Here is a 22,740-nt window from a genome sequence, read left to right as displayed (position 1 = left end):
AAACACGAAAATTTGCTGTGAAATGCAAGTTTAAGTCATTAAAACATCAACTTCTCACAAGAAATCAGTCAATCACTGGAAAATTAAATTAATCTCATTACTGAACACACTGACCTAATCCACTCTCAACTAAGAAAACTACTGAAACAATTTATCTTGCAGGGGAGGGGGGAGGGGAGTGACATCAGCGATGACTTTGCCAATATCTGTAAAGAGAAAAGGCAAGTTCTACATCAACTGACCTCAAAGGAGCAAATCAATAGTAGGGAATGAAAAACTTGTAACTCCATTTTGTTAGACATTACAGAAGAAGCAAAAATGTGTTTTTTTTTTTTTTTTTTTTTTTTTTTTTAAAAAAAAATATGTGAAGTGATACAGATAGTTTTGCTGCATGTGTAACTATGTAGTAGAAGCCCAGTTATTTATAGATTAGAAAATGCACTTTCAAATCTTCCTTTGATAATCGAGTTACTGGTTACTGGAATTGCAAGGCTTTCACAGACAGAGGAGTTATGAGGTTTCCACTGCTTGCCATTGATACTTTGTTTTTAAATGGTAATCGATATTCTTGTTCAAAACTATATCATGAGTTTTTGGCTAAGCTTCGAATGAGCTTCAATTTTCCAATAAATTCTGCATATCCTTCATATCTGTCAACATGTGTCACTGTAGTTCGTTCTCAAAACACCCCCCCCCCCCCCCCCCCCGCAGTTTTCTTACAGTTGTTTCCACCAAGCAGTGTCCTTGGATGACAAAGTTCATCTTGCAGTTCTTGTTTACAGGGTAATTCTTTAGTCTTCCTTACATCTGCATACAAAAACCTACATACAGAATGAAAATTATTACACACACCTTGCAGCTTTCAACAGAGTACACCATCTACGGGTGAGGGGGGAATGTGGTAAAGAAAGACTTGTAATTTTTATGTACTTTTATATCCTGGAAGCAGCTAATTTTTCAGGATTTTCTTCATGCAACGTACAAATTCATTAATGTTTGAGTACTTCTCTTTTAATGTTCCCCCAAGTTGACGAATAACTTGCACGATGAATGTCACATGTTTTAAGTTGCAGACATGGACTTAGAATGGAAAATGCAAGTACCATGCAAGAAGCTTGATCCCTACATACTATCCATATTCAATCACATTTCACTGCATCAGAACACAACACAAAACATGCTTTCCATTAGGAGAGAGGTACTGGTAGAAGCAGAGCTGTGTGAACATGTCATGAGTCGTACACAGGTGGCTCAGTTAATAAGAGCATTGCCTGCATGAGGTATGCTTGCGAGTTCAAGTCCTGAACCAGCATATAATTTTAACCCATCAGGATGTTTCAAAATACACACTGTTAAAACTTTCTACCATATGGCATTGTCTGTTTTCTCAAGAAACCAAGTTTATAAAGCATATGTTTCAATTGTTTCCCATTACAGGGTCCCACTGAAGTGTTCCACACATATCTTTTATATCAGTCGGTGGTTACTTATAGACTAAACTACACTGTATCATCAGCTGCAACTAGTCTTGATTTATGACATTTTCTTCATATTGTTTCTGAAGGCATAACATTTTGAAGTACTCTCATTGGAAACTGCTTTTGCAATATACATCTCTACATAAGATTTTATAGCAGGATTTCTGAGGTTTGGGAAGCCACATTCCATCACTGTAAAAAAAAAATCTTTTAGGTCTTGAAGGTTCCAGTAAATAACCAATCAAGTTCAATCTCACCATCATGTTGTCATGTTACAGTTCTTTATTCTTGGGTTGTTTGCACTTTCCGTATGGTATTAAACACGAATTTGTTGGTGCTTTCACCAGTTGCAAATTAGATGTTAAATATGCCTCATCTTATAACAGATCTGTAATCCTGAATATCATAAGCAATAATTGTTTAATGGCATTCCCCAGTGCTCATTTTGTGGACACTGGCATCTTTATTGCAGACAAAATAAACAAACAGAAAAGTGCCATAAGACTTGCAAACTACACTCAGACCTGTGTATGAGACATACTGATCCTCAAATTGATTCCGCTCACGGAATCATCAAGAGAGACGCACTCTGCAAACAATCAGCTCAGAGATTATTTATTAATCTGCCTCATCAGGTGTTTTCAAAATTTATTTATGAAAATAATAAAGATGGGCATACTTTATTGTTTCCTCTGACTTTTTTCTCAAGTACTGTACGTTCCACTCGAACCTCCCTGATTTCAAAGACCCAGAAAAAAAACCACAGTAGATACAACAATGAAAAATCCACGACATTGTAGAGCATCTCAAAGAATTTATCTACTTATCAATACAACTCTACATGTGAACCATTTGCAGCACGAAGAATATCGAGTCTATATTCAATTTCTTGCCAAGTTCTTTGTAACATTTCCTCTGTTACTGTTGCAATCACATTAGTTATACAATGCTGAAACATAGGAATAACGCCCACTTTGGTCGCATACACGCGGTCCTTCACGTCAGAACACTGTTGCAGAAGGAACGAAAAAAGCATGCCAAATTCAGAAGAACGCAAAATCCCCAAGACTGGCTAAGTTTCACGGCAGCTCGAAATTTAGTGCAGACATCAATGCGAGATGCTTTTAATAGTTTCCACAATGAAATATTGTCTCAAAATATGGTAGAAAACTCAAAGTAATTCAGGTCATATGTAAAGTAAACCAGTGGCAAAAAACAATCAATACCGTCACTGCGCGATAGTGATGGAAATGTTACCGATGATGGTGCCACTAAAGTGGAGTTACTAAATACAGTTTTCCGTAATACCTTCACAAAAGACGACGTAGTAAATATTCCAGAATTTAAAACCAGAACAGCTGTTAGCATGAGTGACATAAAAGTAGATATCTTAGGTGTTGCGAAACAACTCAAATCACTTGGGAAAGGCAAGTCTTCCAGTCCAGATGGTATATCAATCAGGTTCCTCTCAGAGTATGCAAACACAATAATGCCTTTCTTAGCAATCATATACGACCGCTCACTTGACGAAAGGTCTGTTCCTAAAGACTGGAAAGTAGCACAGATCACACCAATATTCAAGAAAGGAAATAGGAATAGCCCATTGAATTACAGATGCATATCACTGACCTCAGTTTGCAGTAGGATTTTGGGACATATACTGTACTCTAAAATTATGAATCACATTGAAGAAAATGACTTATTGATACATAACCAACACGGATTCAGAAAATATCGTTCTTGTGCAACACTCTTTATTCTCATGAAGTAATGCGTTCTGTCAACAAGGGATCTCAGATTGATTCCATATTCCTAGATTTACAGAGGGCTTTTGATACCGTTCCTCACAAGCGACTATTAACCAAATTGCATGGATATGGAGCATTGTCACAGTTGTGTGACTGGATTCGCGATTTCCTCTCAGAGAGGTCAAAGTTCGCAGTGATAGACAATAACCATTGAGTAGAACAGAAGTGATGTCTGGCATTCTGCAAGGTAGTGTCATAAGCCCTCTGCGGTTCCTGGTTTATATAAATGATCTAGGTGATAACCTGAGTAGCCCACTTCGATTGTTAGCAGATGACACTGTAATTTGCCGTCTAATAAAATCATCAAAAGATCAATTCCAATTACAAAATAATCTAGACAGAATTTCTGTATGGAGCGAAAAGTGGCAATTAGCATTAATCAAAGAAAAGTGAGAGGTCATCCAACTGTATACTAAAAGAAATCTGATAAACTTTGGGTATACGGAAATCACACAAATCCAAGGGCTGTCAATTCGACTTTCAATTCGACTAAACACATAGGAATTACAATTACGAGCAACTTAAAATGGAAAGACCACATAGGCAATATTGTGGGGAAGGCGAAACAAAGACTGCACTTTGTTGGCAGAACACTTAGAAGAAGCGACAAACCCACTAAAGAGACAGCCTGCATTACACTTGTCCGTCCACTACTGGAATACTGCTGAGCGGTATGGGATCCTTATCAGGTAGGATTGACAGAGGACATCAAAAAAGTGCAAAGAAGGGCAGCTCATTTTGTGTTATCGCGCAATAGGGGTGAAAGTGTCACTGATATGATATGCGAGTTGGGGTGGCAGTCACTGAAAGAAAGGCGGCTTTCTTTGCAGCGAGGTCTATTTACAAAATTTCATCAACTTTCTCTTCCGAATGCATAAGTATTTTGGTGACACCCACCTACGTATGGAGAAACGATCATCATAATAAAATAAGAGAAAGCAGAGCTCTAAAGGGAAGATTTAGGTGTCCCCCCCCCCCCATGCCCCATTCAAGAGTGGAATGGTAGAGAAGTAGTATGAAAATGGTTCGATGAACCCTCTGCCAGGCACTGAAGTGTGAATTGCAGAGTAACCATGTAGATGTAGATGTAGAATCCCCACATGAAGAAATCAAGTGGCATAATGTCAGGTGTATGTGGTGACCCAGCAATGGGTCCTTCGCATCCGATCCAACGACTGGAAAATTTCCTATCCAGGAACTTGCGAACAGCCGTAGACCAATGTGGCAGAGCTCCATATTGTTGAAAAATGAGGTTGAGTTGCAAGTCTTGTATCTGAAGGTACACAAACAGCTTCAACATGTCCAGATACACTGATCCATTCAATGTTTGTTCCGCAAAGAAGAACAGTCCAACAATCCTGTCATGCAGTAGCCCACACCCGGTGTTTAGTTTATGGCTATCACAAACATGTTCAATGACAACATGCAGATTTTGCAAACTCCAAATCCGAACATTATGCCTATTAACCCTTCCTGATAGATGAAAGGTTGCCTCATCTGAGAATTAACATCTTTCCAGGAAGCTGGCATCCATATCAGTATGCTGCAACATATCGGCAGCAAACTGGTGTCGGTGTGGTTTGTCGTTTGGCGTCAGATGTTGCAGAATTTGCACTTTGTAAGCACACACATGAAGACGATGGTAAACTACATGATTCAATGTTGACTGAGGCACATCACGTTGTCTAGCTTCTTGACAAATTGACTTACGTGGGGTTCTGAGAAACATTTGTCTGATGTCCTCCACTGTCTCTTCTGAAAGTATGTAATGTGCACCGCCAGAACGTTTTGGAACACTTCCTGTTGCCAAAAACTTCCTATACCATTCCTTAATTGTTTTCACTTCAGATGGATCACATTCATACATAAGACGATAATTTCTTTGCACAGTAATCGGCGATTTTGTTTCTGCAAACCACACTAGGGCTTGCACGCTCTGCTGTGGAGTCGCCATTTTCACTTCATGCGACCATGGACCATGCTGCACTCTGGCAACGATAATTGGCACTTCTGACATGTGAATATAAATTCTTTGAGATGCTCTACAATGTGGTGCATTTTTCACTGTCGTATCTACTGTTGTTTTTCTCTCCTGGGTCCTTGAAATCAGGGAGGTTTGAGTGGGACACCCTGTATTGTTATTTTGGCTTGCTATTTGTAACAGCAATGTCTTGCTTTACCAAATTACATTTATTTCTTGATTATACACCAAGTGTCAAAACATTCTTGCAAAAGTACTGTTGGAACAACAGAAGTTGATATTGTGCCATAAGCCTTCATTTCCTTGATTTCCCTTTTAACATCTCAATGGAAGAGTGTAATTAAGCCCCATCCACTGTAACTATTTTGCAACTCCTTAACCTACTACTTTAATCTTATTACGTTTCACTGAATCTTTGCTTCATATGGTTCAGATGATCAGCATATTTTTTTCCGTTTAGGACTCATGCCACACCCCTATATAGGAGTTTGTTTTTCATCAGTCTCGAGAAAACAATTTCTGCAATTAATATACACATCAATTCTTTGTATGTGTGTTTGCTAATACATGCAACAAAAGATGAACATGTTACAAAACTTAAAACATTTTCCAAGGAGTTGGAGCAGAAGTCACTGACAAAAAAGTGTCAGCTTCAAAAATATGCAACTAACTTTAGACACACTTATTTAATGTACAAATAAATTACTTCCGTAAAACCATAAAACATTAAATATGGCTATCATTCTGGGAACAAACATACATCTAAAATTACAGGGTGCCTAGAAAAGAAACACTGAAAACACTTAGTATGTTGTGTGGAAAGGAACACTGATCAGTTTTCAAAAAAGAACCCATATCAAGAAAAGCACAACTTGGATGCTGGAGAGCAATGAATCCGAGATGGGTGTACATTTGACTTTAAGTCAATAAACCCAACATGAGCAGCAGATCATGCTGTCTACATTACAAACAGGCTTTGAAATGCACACCACCTACATCAATGCAAAGCCTACATCGGCGGTGCCGAGTCTCACACACGAGTCACTACGTGCAGTTGTCTTTGAAGTATTTCAATTGCTCCATGGACTCTAGCAATAAGGTCCTCTGCTGATGTTACAATTGTGCCATACACCAAGCTCTTCCCACTACCTCACAGAAAATCATCAAGAGCTGTCGGATCTGGTAACTGCTGGCCATGGAACTGGTCCACCCCAACCAATATGAGATATTGATGTGATACCACATATTGACATCAAAGTGTAATGGGGCTCGTCATGTTTTAACCCCATGTCCATACAAACATTTAATGGCACTGCACACAATAGAGCAGGCAAAACATTTCTATTGGAGGTAAAATGGTCCTGTTAGTCTGTTTGGCAGTAGATATGGCCCAGTGATATGGTCACCAATTATCCTGGTCCAGATGTTACAACTGACCCTGTGTTGGTGATTCTGAATCACCTGCACATGTGAATTTTCATCCGCCCAAACTTGCGTGTTGTGTAAGTTCACTATGTTGTCTCTAGTAAACATGCATTTATCCAAATAGCAAGAAGCTCGGGAACTGTGGCTAGACTGCATTGCTGTAAATACCACTGCACAAACTGTACCCATCATGGGTAGTCCTCCAGCCGTAATGCCTGGATTTTCTGCATATGGTATGGAAGGAGCCAGTGTTAATGGACAAGATGCCACACAGCACTTTTATTTATGTGCAGTGCCTGTGCCACCTGATAAGTGCTGGTTGTTGTGTCCTCTTCAAACACCATCAGCAGGTGCTGCAACAACAGTGTTCAAGCTGAGCAGCATGGATGACCCGCATCAGATTTCGGCTCCTTCCAGAGGGCAAACAGTAGACTGAGGATAGCATTTGCAAGTACAAAGCACAAAATGCTACTGCTTTATTGCACCATGGACAAACATCAGGCAAAAAATACTTATATGCAACTTTCCAGCTTCTCTTATGTGTCTCTCAATGGCCACAAATGATAAACTCTGTCTGTTTCTGCAGGGTGTCGCAAAAGAACACCAACAACCCTTAGTGTGGTGGTCTGTCTTTCTCGTAAACATTCCGCTTACAATCTTGCAGCAGCTCTCCCATTCCAATCTGCTTTGCCATATGCAAAGCATCACGTTGGTCATTTCTGCAGCTGTGTACTGGTAGATGTCACACAGCTGTTAACAACATTACTGCACTGGCAGAACACAAAAGGTTTGTAGTAGGATGTGCACAAGGGCCGTGTGGAGGAATGTAGCGCACTCACAGGAATGTTTTTATGATCCAGTCATCCATCCACAGTATACAGGTGGCTAAAGGGTATTCTGTATTCAGACATCAAAATGAATTGGTACCATTCGTTCTCCACCTTCGAAGCTCTCTAGTACGCAGGCTGTGTGCATTTCTGAATACGGATTCCTTCATGAAAACCAATCAGTTTGCCTTCCCGACCACTATACTAAGGGTTAATGGTGTTCTTTTGGGACACCTACCATTCATACACTTAGAAACAGACATAGTTCATCTCTCCAGACCCAAAAAGCTTCATACGTAGCCCCTGTTATACAGCTTCAAACTGTCACATCAGGTAGCAGCAAGATTCATGTAGGAGAGCTGCAGAAATATTTTATTGTTACGTATAATTAAACAGCTGAAGGTGTGATTACAGATCAAAAACTTTAAATGTTGTATTCAGTTTACTGCTAAATTCACAGTATGAGTGAGGTTTTTAACCAATTAAGAGGTAGAATTTTAAATTTAAAAAAACTGCAAAGATATCAACTTCCTTTTTTACAGTGCATCATTTGGTATATCATTTAAAAGGTTATTCTAATGTATTTGATGCCAGATGTATAAAGTCAATGTTGAAAACCTGATATCCAAAAGATGCATAATACTTGTTTTTAGAGTCTCAACAACAGCTCTTGGTAGGGACTTCTTGATCAAATTTGAAATGTGATCTTACCACCTCATAAAATTTTACTTCTTGGGGCAATTAAAATGGCAGTCATAGAAAAGAAGAATCATGTCTCATCAACAAAATTGTAGCAGGATGGAACTCATGTACATTAAATATAACTGACTGAGACCTAATCCTATTTAACTAAGAAAGCAAAATTAACTACCTTATTATTTGCTGTACTTTGGTACTTATCTCGACATCTTTAAATACATATGTATAGGCTTCTGGACAACAGGAGTGACAAAATACAACTGAGAATAGGTGTTGATGTTTTGGTGCACGGATCATCACTCCATGGTTTGGGTTGTCATCATTCATGTCTGGGAGCCTCTCCAACATAGGTCACAGAGAAATTACATGAAGAAATATGCTAATGGTGGAATAACTGAATGTCATATACAGGGTGTTTCAAAAATGACCGGTATATTTGAAACGGCAATAAAAACTAAACGAGCAGCGATAGAAATACACCGTTTGTTGCAATATGCTTGGGACAACAGTACATTTTCAGGCGGACAAACTTTCGAAATTACAGTAGTTACAATTTTCAACAACAGATGGCGCTGCAAGTGATGTGAAAGATATAGAAGACAACGCAGTCTGTGGGTGCGCCATTCTGTACGTCGTCTTTCTGCTGTAAGCGTGTGCTGTTCACAACGTACAAGTGTGCTGTGGACAACATGGTTTATTCCTTAGAACAGAGGATTTTTCTGGTGTTGGAATTCCACCGCCTAGAACACAGCGTTGTTGCAACAAGACGAAGTTTTCAACGGAGGTTTAATGTAACCAAAGGACCGAAAAGCGATACAATAAAGGATCTGTTTGAAAAATTTCAACGGACTGGGAACGTGACGGATGAACGTGCTGGAAAGGTAGGGCGACCGCGTACGGCAACCACAGAGGGCAACGCGCAGCTAGTGCAGCAGGTGATCCAACAGCAGGCTCAGGTTTCCGTTCACCGTGTTGCAGCTGCGGTCCAAATGACGCCAACGTCCATGTATCGTCTCATGCGCCAGAGTTTACACCTCTATCCATACAAAATTCAAACGCGGCAACCCCTCAGCGCCGCTACCATTGCTGCACGAGAGACATTCGCTAACGATATAGTGAACAGGATTGATGATGGCGATATGCATGTGGGCAGCATTTGGTTTACTGACGAAGCTTATTTTTACCTGGACGGCTTCGTCAATAAACAGAACTGGCGCATATGGGGAACCGAAAAGCCCCATGTTGCAGTCCCATCGTCCCTGCATCCTCAAAAAGTACTGGTCTGGGCCGCCATTTCTTCCAAAGGAATCACTGGCCCATTTTTCATATCCGAAACGATTACTGCATCACGCTATCTGGACATTCTTCGTGAATTTGTGGCGATACAAACTGCCTTAGACGACACTGCGAACACCTCGTGGTTTATGCAAGATGGTGCCCGGCCACATCGCACAGCCGACGTCTTTAATTTCCTGAATTAATATTTCGATGATTGTGTGATTGCTTTGGGCTATCCGAAATATACAGGAGGCGGCGTGGATTGGCCTCCCTATTCACCAGACATGAACCCCTGTGACTTCTTTCTGTGGGGACACTTGAAAGACCAGGTGTACCGCCAGAATCCAGAAACAATTGAACAGCTGAAGCAGTACATCTCATCTGCATGTGAAGCCATTCCGCCAGACACGTTGTCAAAGGTTTCGGGTAATTTCATTCAGAGACTACACCATATTATTTGCTACGCATGGTGGATATGTGGAAAATATCGTACTATAGAGTTTCCCAGACCTCAGCACCATCTGTTGTTGACAATTGTAACTACTGTAATTTCGAAAGTTTGTCTCCCTGAAAATGTACTGTTGTCCCAAGCATATTGCAACAAACGGTGTATTTCTATCGCTGCTCGTTTACTTTTTATTGCCGTTTCAAATATACCGGTCGTTTTTGAAACACCCTGTACATTGGTTGTAGTCGAGTCTGGTATGAGCTCTCACACTGGCTTGATGACATTTACTGGCTGTTGAACATTACACTATCAGCTTGAATCATGTAACAGAATGGTTTTCAGAGATCAAGTTTTACATTAATTCAGCATGGACTCACCAGAAAAGTAGTAGTCTCTATTAAAATTTAGTACAGCTACTATTATTTTTAGTTTCCAGAATATATATTAAACTAAACATGTGGCACATGAAATGGAAGAGTGAAGAGGAAAGCTGAAAGCACTCATTATTTCAGCTGTCTTTGGTGACAACTACTGCTAAAGAAACTATTCAAAATTGTTTCTTTAAAAACCAAGACATCAGCATCCACTGTGCGTAGCAGAACAAATCCTGAATACATAATCTAACAACCTCACCACGTTGAGTAATTATGTGTTAACCTGTGATGTTGGAATAACAATAGAAATAAATATCTCAAGATTCTAAAATTCGTCACTGAACATGCTGTGTATCACAACTTACATTTCCATGAATCACTCCTGAGAACCTTAAAGATTCCACATTAGTACATTTGTCTTTCATGTTACCAGACCTTATGGAATTCTCTTTCCTACTGACCTCCAAGTTCATTGAGACCGCCTTTGTTACTCTACACTACAGCAATCAATGTACAGTTTCCAGATCTATAGTGATGGTCAAGTACATCTCAGGACCTAAATTGAGAATGCAATCTGGAACCTTGAACTGTTGAGAGGCACAGCTGCTGCAACGCTGAAGATTTGGATATGACATGCAATTTTGACAACTGTGCATCAGGGAACACTTAACAGTGACCGCTACACATCAGAGGTTTTATAGCCTGAAGTCTTTCTCTTTCAGGCAATTTCACATGCTTTATTCAGTTGCACAGTGTTGCTCAAAAGTGACTTTGCACATTTTTCAAAGAGCTTTGTGTAAGACAGCTTCCTTGTCACACAAATTTACCAACATTTTCCTATCAAAAATATGCAGGATAGTGCTGGTAAGCAAACGGTTAGACCTGGTCTTCTAGAAAACAATGTTGGTGTTTTCTGCTGTCTTATAAAAACCAAAAGAATGAAGATGCCACAGGTATTTATCCACACCTTGAATGATTCCATGTAATGAAGTTTCCAGGCCTTCACTGCAGCACACGGGGACTTCAAATGGTTCAAATGGCTCTGAGCACTAAGGGGCTTAACATTTGAGGTCATCAGTCCCCTAGAACTTAGAACTACTTAAACCTAACTAACCTAAGGACATCACACACATCCATACCTAAGGCAGGATTCGAACCTGCGACTGTAGTGGTCAGGCGGTTCCAGACTGAAGTGCTTAGAACCACTCGGCCACTCCGGCCACACAATACCTTCACAAAATACCAAATTTTTAACATCAGAGATCACATATTGTTCTCTAATCCTAATCATATGAATTACCAAGTTCACTTCACAGTCTTAACTACCCTTACAGTTCCAGTTTTCACAAATATAAAGGGGTTAAACTTTTTTCACTGAGCTTTGGCATATATGATGACAACATGGATAGCAATTCTCCAAACTACAGATATGATAATGGACATGGTTACACAATTTCACTATTTTTCAATAAAAAATATAAATTTCCTTAGATTGTTGTTGCTTTTATTTTAAAAAGATAACTACATGCAATAAGAATTGTAAAACCTAAAAGGACAGGTCAGCGCACTGATATTTTGAAGAAGAGGTTGAGTTAAAAGAGAGAGAGAGAGAGAGAGAGAGAGAGAGAGAGAGAGAGAGAGAGAGAGAGAGAGAGAGAGAGAGAGAGGAGGGGGGGGGGGGGGGGTTACGATACTTGCAGGAGAGTGAAAAGGGAACTAGGTATGATAAAAACCGAGGAACTATTATCATAGAGGAATGAAAGGTGTTGATTTAAAAGAACATAGCGTGGTTGTCTTTCCAGTGATGCATCACTGTGTGGTAGGTTACAAGCTTTTTCCTTACCTTTTACATTCTGAAAATGTTTAAATTGTGTATTATCAAATCTTAAGCATATTTTATTTACCTATGAACTGGCTCTACGTGTAAGCTTAAGGCCAACAAAGTCATGTTTTCTTACATAAGTCTCTTTTGATACCTGCCACACAAAAGAATCTATATGTTACGTCATCTCAATTCACTGGGCTGATTATACTCTTCATATAATAAGGTAGCAACAAGAGAAGAAACTTTTATAGTGTGACTTAGCCTTTCCTTACGAAATATGCCAAAGACTGAGAGACAAACCTGGCACTTGTGAATGTTTCTAACAGCCTACTACCATAAAAAGAATTGATATTGAGCTGACCTGGTTCACAGACAAGACATTCATTCATCTTGCTTAACTGATCCCTGGACAGACATTGAAGTGATCAATAATGCCTCAAATCCTCAGGAAGATCAACAGCTTCTTTTATTCAAATACAGACTTCAGTGACCATTGTTACTATCAATGAAAACTTTTTCGGGCATGTAACAATGTCATCACATTAGTTGTTTATCTCAACATTTCAGCCGCTGTTGCAAGTAATCTTCATCAGTACTTTCACTTTCCTGATGCAAATCGCTTGCAACAGTGGCAAAAACATTGGTCTGTACAACAATACAATAACACACTCACATAGCAGTTCCCACACAGGCAGTATTTAACGAAATAGTGAGTGGATGTAAATCATTTTCATCACATCTGTCACTCAGAGATTTCAGAGTGACTAAGAGTTACCTCCAATAAGATATTGAAATTTGTCACATGTTCACAAGTAAAACTAATACCTTTTCTTGAAGACATTGTCAAATAATACCTCTTATCTGTCACCATCTGACTTCTTCCTGTTGGGCTTGTGCAAAGGATTCCTATCTCGTGTGAAGTCAAACAGATAACAATAGCTGCAGTGAAATGCCGAGAAGGAAATCAGTGAGAAACCTAAGCAGATATAGGATATTACCTTTTATAAGATGGAATGTCTCACTGGCCAGTGTTTAGCAGAAGGAGTGATCTCTTTCAACTGTTATCATGTATTAATAATAGCATTATTAAATTAAGCAAAAGGTTACAGATGATTAAATACAACAAGCAAATCAATATGGAAACTCATTACCCCTGTCTATGCATACTTTTCTAGAATGTAGTTATTTAGATTACTACTACATTCAGTTGAATTTATTGAACTGCAATCAAAGTCTTATTCATTACTTAAATACTTTTAAATATACATACTTTTCATAGCCCTTTCAAATTTCTTTTTTTCTGTATCTTGTTTGTTCAACACTACTTCTGCTTACCACATTGCGTTGTCACTTGAATTTACATTGGAGATATATCCCAGTGTATTCTTCTCTGTACACTTGATTATTAACCTTCCCTTGTTTACCTAAAGCTCGGTTTCTCATCAGTATTCGTTTATTAAAAACTCCTTTCCAGTTAGTCACTGCTGCACTATTCCGGTCATCAGTTTTTGCCATTATAATACGCAATACCTACGAAATATTTAACAATTATGAAATAATAACTTAAATTATGGTCTTCCAAGTATCGTAAACTGATTATGAAAACAACCACCACATGAATCTGATTTGGTTGTTAAGACTTTAAATATGTAATCTTCAGTCTCCAGTTTTCACTAACTTTCACTTACTGAAATTCCTAGGCAAAAATATAGAACACACACAAGACAAAACAATAGTTATAGACCAGTAAACCAAAATTGCTAGAATATGATTGTACAGGAGAACACCTAACATTAAAAAAAATTAAATAAATAAATAAAGTAATAAATTAGAAATAGGTAGACTCCTGATCAATAAGTACAATACCCCATACAGATTCAGAGGGGTAGAAAGGGTTGCTGCCATCCCTCCCATAAACAGCAAACGGCTTCAGTAGGGTAATTAAATACAGTAATATGTAACAGCATAGCTAACATATCAAAAATGTGCAATTATGAATAGAACGAAAAGTACAGTTATGATAAGTGTGTCCTAGCTGATCTCACTCCTCCATTTTAATGATCCTGTCAACACTTTATCTCACCCCTTGTATGCAGCTGTTTCACTTCATCAGTCCTACTGGTGACAATCATTATTCCAAGTTATTAGTTTCTCTGAATCTTTTTGGAATCTATGTCTCCAAACACCTGATTATACCGCTTCCTGATGCTTCAGGTATATTGTGACACTGTCAGATATCCATCAATTCAATCTCAGCAATCTCTAGCACATTTACCTTTTTTGGCAATTAAAGGTATTCTAATTAGAATTGCAATTATGCCCACTTACCATTTAGATGAGGCACTGAGCAATCAAAAAAAAGCATCAAAAAGACAAATCGTCCCTAAGCTTTCAGACAATGTGAGCTAAGTGACAACATAAATCTTGTTTATGTGACTGTCAACAGCTTACCAACTCAACTACATGGTCAGGCACTACCTTTATTCTTTGCATTATTCGCATTCCAGATATTAAAATATGTAACACTTTTGGTCTCCTTATAACCCTAATATCTGTTTTAACACTGAAATTTTATGCTTACTCTGAAGATGGTAGAAGGGTATACTACTAACTGGAAGCACATAAATATGCCAGACAAAAAATAGCATATTACCATTATTGGACACAGTGGTGCTAGCTGATCATACAAAGTTCTGGCTTCATTAATGTTGCATGCTTGGAATGTGAGCTGTAGGCAGCAGCATCCCATGCCAAAACCCATACAATCCATATACACATGGTCAGGTAAAGCTGCTCTGGAGCTCTCTTCATCATTCAGCTCCTCCTTGAAAGGTGACGGTGTGTGCTTGTCTTTAAATACTGTAAACCAACAGATACACAACATATGTTCACCATGCAATAAGTATTAACACTGTCCTGTCACTAAGAGAAATCTGCTTGCCCTTCTATGCATATTTCAACTATTCATTTCCAGAGTTAATTTTGTCACATATTAAAAAACAATTAGTTTTTCTTGGTCAATGTATTTTAACTACAAAACAACTTTCATATCCCAAAGAAGAAAATACGTGGGAATAACAAGAAACTTTCAACAGAAATTTTGTTTATATCACAAACCTACTTATGAGAGCGAACAGTTTAAAACAGTGATTTGCTACCACCATTACTAATTAACACAGCTGATACGAGAAACCTCCAAAATAGAATTCTTATTCTTGCAGAGTTTCCTACAACTACCATAACTTAAAGTCAAAAAACAGAAACTTGACACAAATATTTAACAAATGTGTACAAATATTCAACAACAATTAAAGACAATTATAAGATCACTTGTGAGCATTTTTATTGTAGACTGTTTGTGGATATGCTATGAAAAATTGAATATGCTAAGTAAGTCTTTGTTATTAAATTTCACTTCCCTATTCTCTGCATCAACAAAATATTTCCTAACTCTTTAACTTTCATACAACAACCACTGAAACCTCATAATTGTAGAGAAGGAAGATGTGCAAGTGATTTAACAATTTAAAAATACGGTTGGTATCGTCAAAGTATGACCAAGTTAGGTCTTCTCTCTACATTCTACTGCAAATCTTGATTTTAAACATGTTATTATTATGTTCCCCTTCAGATTCTTATCATTTATCTGTCACGGCAGAGGAAAATGATGCCACAGCAGCAAAATAACATCCCTACAATTCAAGTTTTATGTTACTTGTAATCATGAAAACTACAATTTTTATATTCATTATTCATACTTATCAAACAATCTAGAATATGGACAAATGCAGGTACAAGAATAACAATATACAAATCAAAGATGTGTTAGAATAATAGAAAACCATCAGGAATTAGCAAATTTTGTAAATAACTATTTCTCTGGTGTTGAGGAGAAGTTACAGCAAAATCTTCCTCAGACAAATGTAGCAACCACAAAGACTTACACAGCAAGCACAATGATGTCATTTCTCCCACAACAGAGCTCTAAGTCAGGGAGACAACACAGAAATTACAAAATTGAAGTCAGCAGATGTAGATGAAGAGGTGTTTGGATAGCCTATACGTCCATGACCTTCAGTTCAAGTATTTTTCCAAAGTTGTGCTCTTACTAAAGAGACAATATTGAAAGCTGAAGGCCAGTTTCATTACTGTCTTCAATCTTAAAAATAACAACCTGTCATGAAAGATAGATTATCGGTTTCCGAAGTGGAAGAAGTACAATTACTGATCATTACACAGTTTACAAAGGTAGTACTTGAAGCTCTTCCCAAGGATGACTGTATTATAAACAGATTTTTAGACTTGTCCAGAGCTTTTGACACTGTTGACCATAAAATACTACCAAACACGCAAGAAATGCTAAATCTAAGAGGAATAGCAAACAGTTTTTTTTTCTGGGAAGCAAGCTGCAAAAGGTAGAGAAAAGTTCACACTCATATCAGACTGATGATAAATGTTTAGTAAAACCAATTGTCAAACAAGAAGCACACAAACATAGATGTTCCTGAGGCAAGAGTATCTGGACAAATTCTGTTAACAAATATCAATGACTTTCCAGATGGTAAAAGGCATGGAGAAAAAGTTCTCTTCGCTGATGACAGCAACATTTTTGTCATGGATAAAACACAATACCTTCCTATTACAGAAAGTAAATGAAACCTTTAAGGATGTTTACAATTAGGCAGTATGACAGGAAGACAAACATGGAGCATAGTTGAATATTTGTGACCCAGGAGTCAAGTTTTCCAGTCAGACTGTAGGTAATGTAATGGTTGTTGCAGCACCTTCATGCCCCAGAAGTCATCAGTGAGTCTGCTTAATTTGAGTGACAAAGAGCAAAATAACTGGTGTGTCCAGCATCATGTGATAGATATGAATATATGATCATTGGTTCACTCCATACCAAAGCATGTTATAATTAAGTGGACTCAATGTGACTGTATATTCATGGTATGTTCTGTATGTCAGGCATTGGTGGCATTTTATAAGGGTACATAGGACAGGGCAAGTTGTGGATTCTTCCTATATGGATGCCACCTTGTCAGAATACAACAATTATCAATTACATGTGACTGTTTTATGACTATCTTTCTGGCTTCTTTCTCACAATTGTAAGGAAATAGTGGAGTATCATATCTTACAGGAATGTATTCGCAATTGTGAATACGAATATTTGTCAGCTGTATATTAGAATTATGACAATGAAACTCTGAGCCGGACTGTAACTCAAACCTGGATTTCCCACTTTACATAAACAGTCATCTTAACCACTTCAGCTGTCCAGCACAAATCACATTCATACCCAAACTTCTAGCACTCTTATGTTATGCATATTCTCGTCCAGGAAGGGCATATTTAGTGAGAGCTGGGGCCCTGGTACTGGTGAATAAATACGAAATAGCAGTGCCTGTGTTGTGAATGAGTATTATGCAGTGTTCCTTCAGACACACATCCATGTCTGAAGGAACACTGAATCGTACTCCTTAATGCTATTTCATACATCTCGTCTGAGATTACTTGCTGCAAAACGGTGCTGTGGGTGTGTGTAAACCAATCATTCGAATTGTTCCTACAGTACTTATGTTCCCAGGAATGTTCTGCATTTAAGTAAGAAAGCAAACTTGTTCACATGAATAAGGGGCATGGCCACGGACTTGACTTTTTTGGAGCAATTGCAGTAAGAGTGAGCTACTAAAAATTTGTTGCTGACATGGGCAACCATTTTATGTATTGTACCCTTCCCCACTGTGATTTTTTTATTTCTTTTGGATGGCTTAAGTTTTAATCAAAGGCGATTTAAAGGCATCTGTCAGTATTTTATCTCATTTGTTAACATAAGGGTAAATTTTTGCAGAGTTTCTTCTCCTTTTAAAATCAGTTCTGTCAAATTTGTGATAGTAAGAAGTTGTCTTGTTAATGTAATGAGCTCTTCTAACTGGTAAAGTTGCTACTGTAAATTCTGCAGGGGTCATTCTGTTTCAAAACAACAAATGCACAATTTTTACTGTGGTGTTTTTTAAAATAAACAAATAAATAGTTGGAACCTTGGTTGTGTTTCTAATCTCTTCCCTAACCAGCCACAACCAATATGGTCTAGTCTCAGTAGTGCCACAATAGTTAAGAGATCATGACAACTGCTACTTTGATACTGATAAGCTCTTCATTGGGCACCTCCAACCCACAAACCCATTATGTTGCTTAACTGGTTACTGTTATTATTATTTAAGTGATATAATTATCAAACATCTCAAATGGCTTATTTAATTTCAGAAAAACATGTGTTTTATATAAACAACTATGAGGTATAATTTACACTTCAGCCGATTCCTCAAACAATGGGAAATACATTACTAGTTTTACTAATACTAACATAGTTTTTACACTGATGAATATAAAGACAATAAGTTCTCAAAGTTTCAAGAGTTTCCAAACACAATATTTGAGAATATTACTACACTTCCATAAAGATGACGTACTGTTACATTATTATAATTTTTTAACTGTAACAGTCATAACAAATCCAGGACACATGACAACATGACTCTCAAATCAGTGCACGGAAATAGGTATGTTTGTAAGACACCACAAGACTTGTTATGTTGAACACAGGCAATTACCTTTTCTATAATGAATTTGAGCTGAGCAACTAAAATCACGGCATAACGAAAACAGTTTTCATCCAACATACCACCACACAATACAATCACGTTATGCAAAAATTTCTAATTCTCACCTTAGGTATCAACTGAATATAATGGTATCGAAACAAAGAGACACGATATTTTCATTAATAATTGCACCATCACTACATACCAATCATTAAACAACACAAGTCATTGTAAAGAAGGGCAAAACATATGACAAAAAAGAGAAACCTGGCTGTCATTTTTTACACCAGCACAAACATCAAATGATATCAACAGCTGATTTAATTTGTGTTTCTAGAGCTGCCTCCAAACTTGTAAGTGCAAATTACTGATATTGAAATGATAAAATTCATTACCAAACCACTAGAAAATTAACATGTAAATGACCTCGATACAAAAAATGGCATAAATACATCAATAATCCATATGTACACTCAGAGGCTTAAAATAAAGCTGGCCTCATCACAAATGCTGGTTAAAACACTGAAATGCTTTACCAGTCACAGCCCTGTTGGAGGTGGTATGCTCTCACCCTCGTCTGACCTTCAAACAGACTTATCCTGCCAGTTACTACGGAACTACAGTTTAATGTGAACCCCAAAACAGAGGGCATTTTGACATTTGACATTTTTTGTATGAAAAGATGATTGCAAAGAAGTGAAAGAATCAAAATGAGACAGAAAAAAAATCCTTGGACCAACTGGGATTGAACCCTGAGCATAAGGTTTTATGTAGCCATTGAACAATTGATGCATACTCATTTGTGTACAAAAGAACAAGAATAAAATATTTGTGAAACATTGTAAAGTTACCAAAATATATACTTAAAGTTCATTCAGCAGCATGAACTACTGAAGCACGATCCCTGTATTATAAATGACCCCCCCCCCCCCTTCCATAGCGAATTGCAAAATGACACTATAATGGAACTCACAACCAAGAGAGCGACCTTCAGGTATTTTGATTTGTTAAGCACTACCGATTTTCTAGTTGATAGAATCTCTCTCTCTCTCTCTCTCTCTCTCTCTCTCTCTCTCTCTCTCTCTCTCTCTCTCTCTCTCGATGATACCTTTCAGTATTACTTAAATAGTAAAGGCATCTACAGTCAATGAATAACTTTACTGACAAAATGTCCAGTTGTGACCTCTCAGATTTTCTCTGTGTGATTCATTGTGCGATTCCTAATTGTTTCCATTTTATGCACAATATTACAACGACCAAACCAGTCATCCTTGCAAGTGCCATATGCTGCACTGTTGTGTGTGCTCCAATAGTGGGCACACAACAGCACCTGAAGACAATGACAGGATCGGACAATGAAATATTTTGTATAAAATGGAAACAACTACTCTGAACACCCAGAAGCACACCATTAACAGGTCCAGTTGCTAGAAACAGGGCTTTACTGCAAGAACCAAAAGATAAAAGTGCACCTTCAGTGTCCACAACCATTGGGTTGCATGCTGATATTGGTAACAGTTCATATTATGAAGGATGGGAACTGAATATGATTCACAAGTCAGTAGCCAATCAGAATTCTTGCTCAATTTCCAATGGGTCATGGATATAATTAGTTGGTATAGTTTCCTATTAGATTAAAACTCAACTACACTGTCAGAATTTTTGGCAAGTTATAAATAAAACATACAAGGAAATTATTGCAATATCAACAATTATGGAAAAGAGAAATTCCTACTCACCATTAAGACCAAATTCTGAGTTGCAGACAGGAACAATGAAAAGACCGTTACACATTAAGATTTGGCCATTCCTGCACAAGCCTATTTTACCCCACCACAGGAAAGGCCAACTTTGAAAGCAGCCATGTGGTGTACCAGCTCTACTGCAATCATTGCTCAGCTTTTTATATTGGTATGACAAGCAACCAGTTATCCACAAAGACAAATGACCACTGCCAAGCTTCAGCAAACAGGAAGGTGGGCCACTATTTTGCACAACATGCAGCTGACTGTAATGTGCTTGATTTAATGGCTGCTTCACAACCCAGGCCACCTGGATCCTCCCCTCTACCACCAGTTTTTCTGAACTCTGCAGATGGGAGTTATCTTTAGAACAAATTCCCCACTCCCAAAATCATCCCGCCCTCATGCTACAGTAACCTACCTTCCCCATATCCTCTACCCAACTGCCTCCACCCATCTCTCCTATCACCTCGTCCCAACTCACGTCCTCATACTCACTGTGTGATGCTTTCTATCAAACTCACTGATCTTTTTCCTTCCTTTGCTGCTTTCCTTTCCTCTCCTTTCTTTCATCCTCCCTTCTCTTCCTGCTCCACAGCCTCCAGATGCTGCACCAGGTAGCTCTGTCTACCACCTTTGGTTCCTACACATTCTGCCATACAGCACTGCTTCCTCTTTCCCCTTCCCCATCACCCTACCCTGCCCCACTAGGGATTGTTGCTTCCTTCAATGGATTTCACTTTCAGCCTGGCATGAGCAGCCAGAAATAGTGGTGATGTGTGAGGTCTGCTTGCTTGTGTGAATGCGTGTGTGTTTTGCGATGAAGGCTTTGGCTGAAAGCTTAATGTGTAATAGTCTTTTCATTGTGCCTTGCAACTCTTCCTGTCATCTTTACAGTGAGTTGGTAGCTACCTTTTCCATAATTGTTGATATTCCAACCTATACTTCCTGTTGTTTGAATTACTGCAATGAGACAAGTGTCTTGAGCTACAGTACACATCAATCTATTACAGCAACTTTATTTTCATGTTGACATTCGTTTGCTATACCGACTCACAAGAAAATTGTCACATACCGACCTGAGAGAGGCCTTGGATTACAGATGTTAGTGCATCAGCAGATCTAGGTTTCCTCCATTTATATTCTTCAGGTTTATCAGCTCACAACCAAATTGTCACATTCCAACCTAATCTACATCTCATGATACACTACAAGACTGTTAGCACACCTAGCCTTTTCCATTCGAGTCAAAAACAAATGTAATCAATCCATATGTTCCAGCAAAAGAAATCACTTGATTCAGTGTTTCTCACTGACTACATTGGCTAAGACTGACATCAGCACACAAGAGCCATGGACAGAGTAATTGTACTCTAGCCAAAGCAAAATGCTAATGCTAAGGGTAAAGTGCTTTGGTGCAATAGTCTTCAAAAGATTGTCAAAGGAAATCTAATTCTGAGTAAATCTATTGAGAACTATTGCAATGCACAATTGAGACTGCAAGGTGTAGCATGGTGTTGGTATCTTGCCAAACTCTTGGGCTCTGGCTGGCTACAGACCGACTCATGATGATAACAGGTACCACAGGTCAAGGTGCAGGTGGGGATTGTAATGTTGCTGGCTCCAAGTGACAGTTTCAGTATGTGCATACACAACTTTTGTGCTTTCAGAAAGTGTGAATCCTGCAAACTATGTCTCTCACGTGCTTATGTAGAATTTGTCACTTACCACCATCCTCAGCCATAACAAAGCATGACAAATGGAATAAAATGTTCACTAAACAACTTACTATGATCACATTTAACACTTGCATCAGCTGCGTCATTCACAGCGGGGCCACTTTGATCACTATTGTACGTTCATTGGCTGTTGAAGAATGCGCAATGCAGGTACACAGAACAAGCCGAAATCTGACAGCTATCATTTCTGTCTCAGGTTATAGTATATTACGGGCAAGTTAATTGGATGCCCTGCTGACCTATTTCAGTTCGTAGGAGATGAGTATTCCTGTGAGAGTGTCTGAAAGACTATTGAGAGTGGTGGACTATGGGAATTTAAACAATGGCTTCAGACTGTAAGGCTTACCCAGTTACTTCTGCGCCTGCATCATGCCACATGGAGTCTGTTTACACAGACAATTGCAAAAATCTTAAAAACAGTTGCTTCTACTACTTTTTACTTAGGATGAATAAACACAGAACTTTAGAATCCAAACACAAGTTGGTGGAATTTAAACGGTAATTAAAC

General features: G+C 38.4%; 1 protein-coding gene across 1 annotated transcript in view; it reads right to left on the bottom strand.

The window, feature by feature from the left end:
* Positions 1 to 22,740, bottom strand: part of LOC126336841 (glutamate--cysteine ligase catalytic subunit) — a 107,614-nt gene that overhangs the window by 67,093 nt on the left and 17,781 nt on the right. The window contains exon 5 of the mRNA XM_050000922.1: positions 14,797 to 15,002. Within this exon, the coding sequence (XP_049856879.1) occupies positions 14,797 to 15,002 (206 nt within the window). The remainder of the gene's footprint in view (positions 1 to 14,796; positions 15,003 to 22,740) is intronic.

This window comes from Schistocerca gregaria, chromosome 2 (genome assembly GCF_023897955.1).
Source record: "Schistocerca gregaria isolate iqSchGreg1 chromosome 2, iqSchGreg1.2, whole genome shotgun sequence".
Classification (NCBI taxonomy): domain Eukaryota; kingdom Metazoa; phylum Arthropoda; class Insecta; order Orthoptera; family Acrididae; genus Schistocerca; species Schistocerca gregaria.
This window is presented reverse-complemented; position numbering and strand designations above follow the sequence as displayed.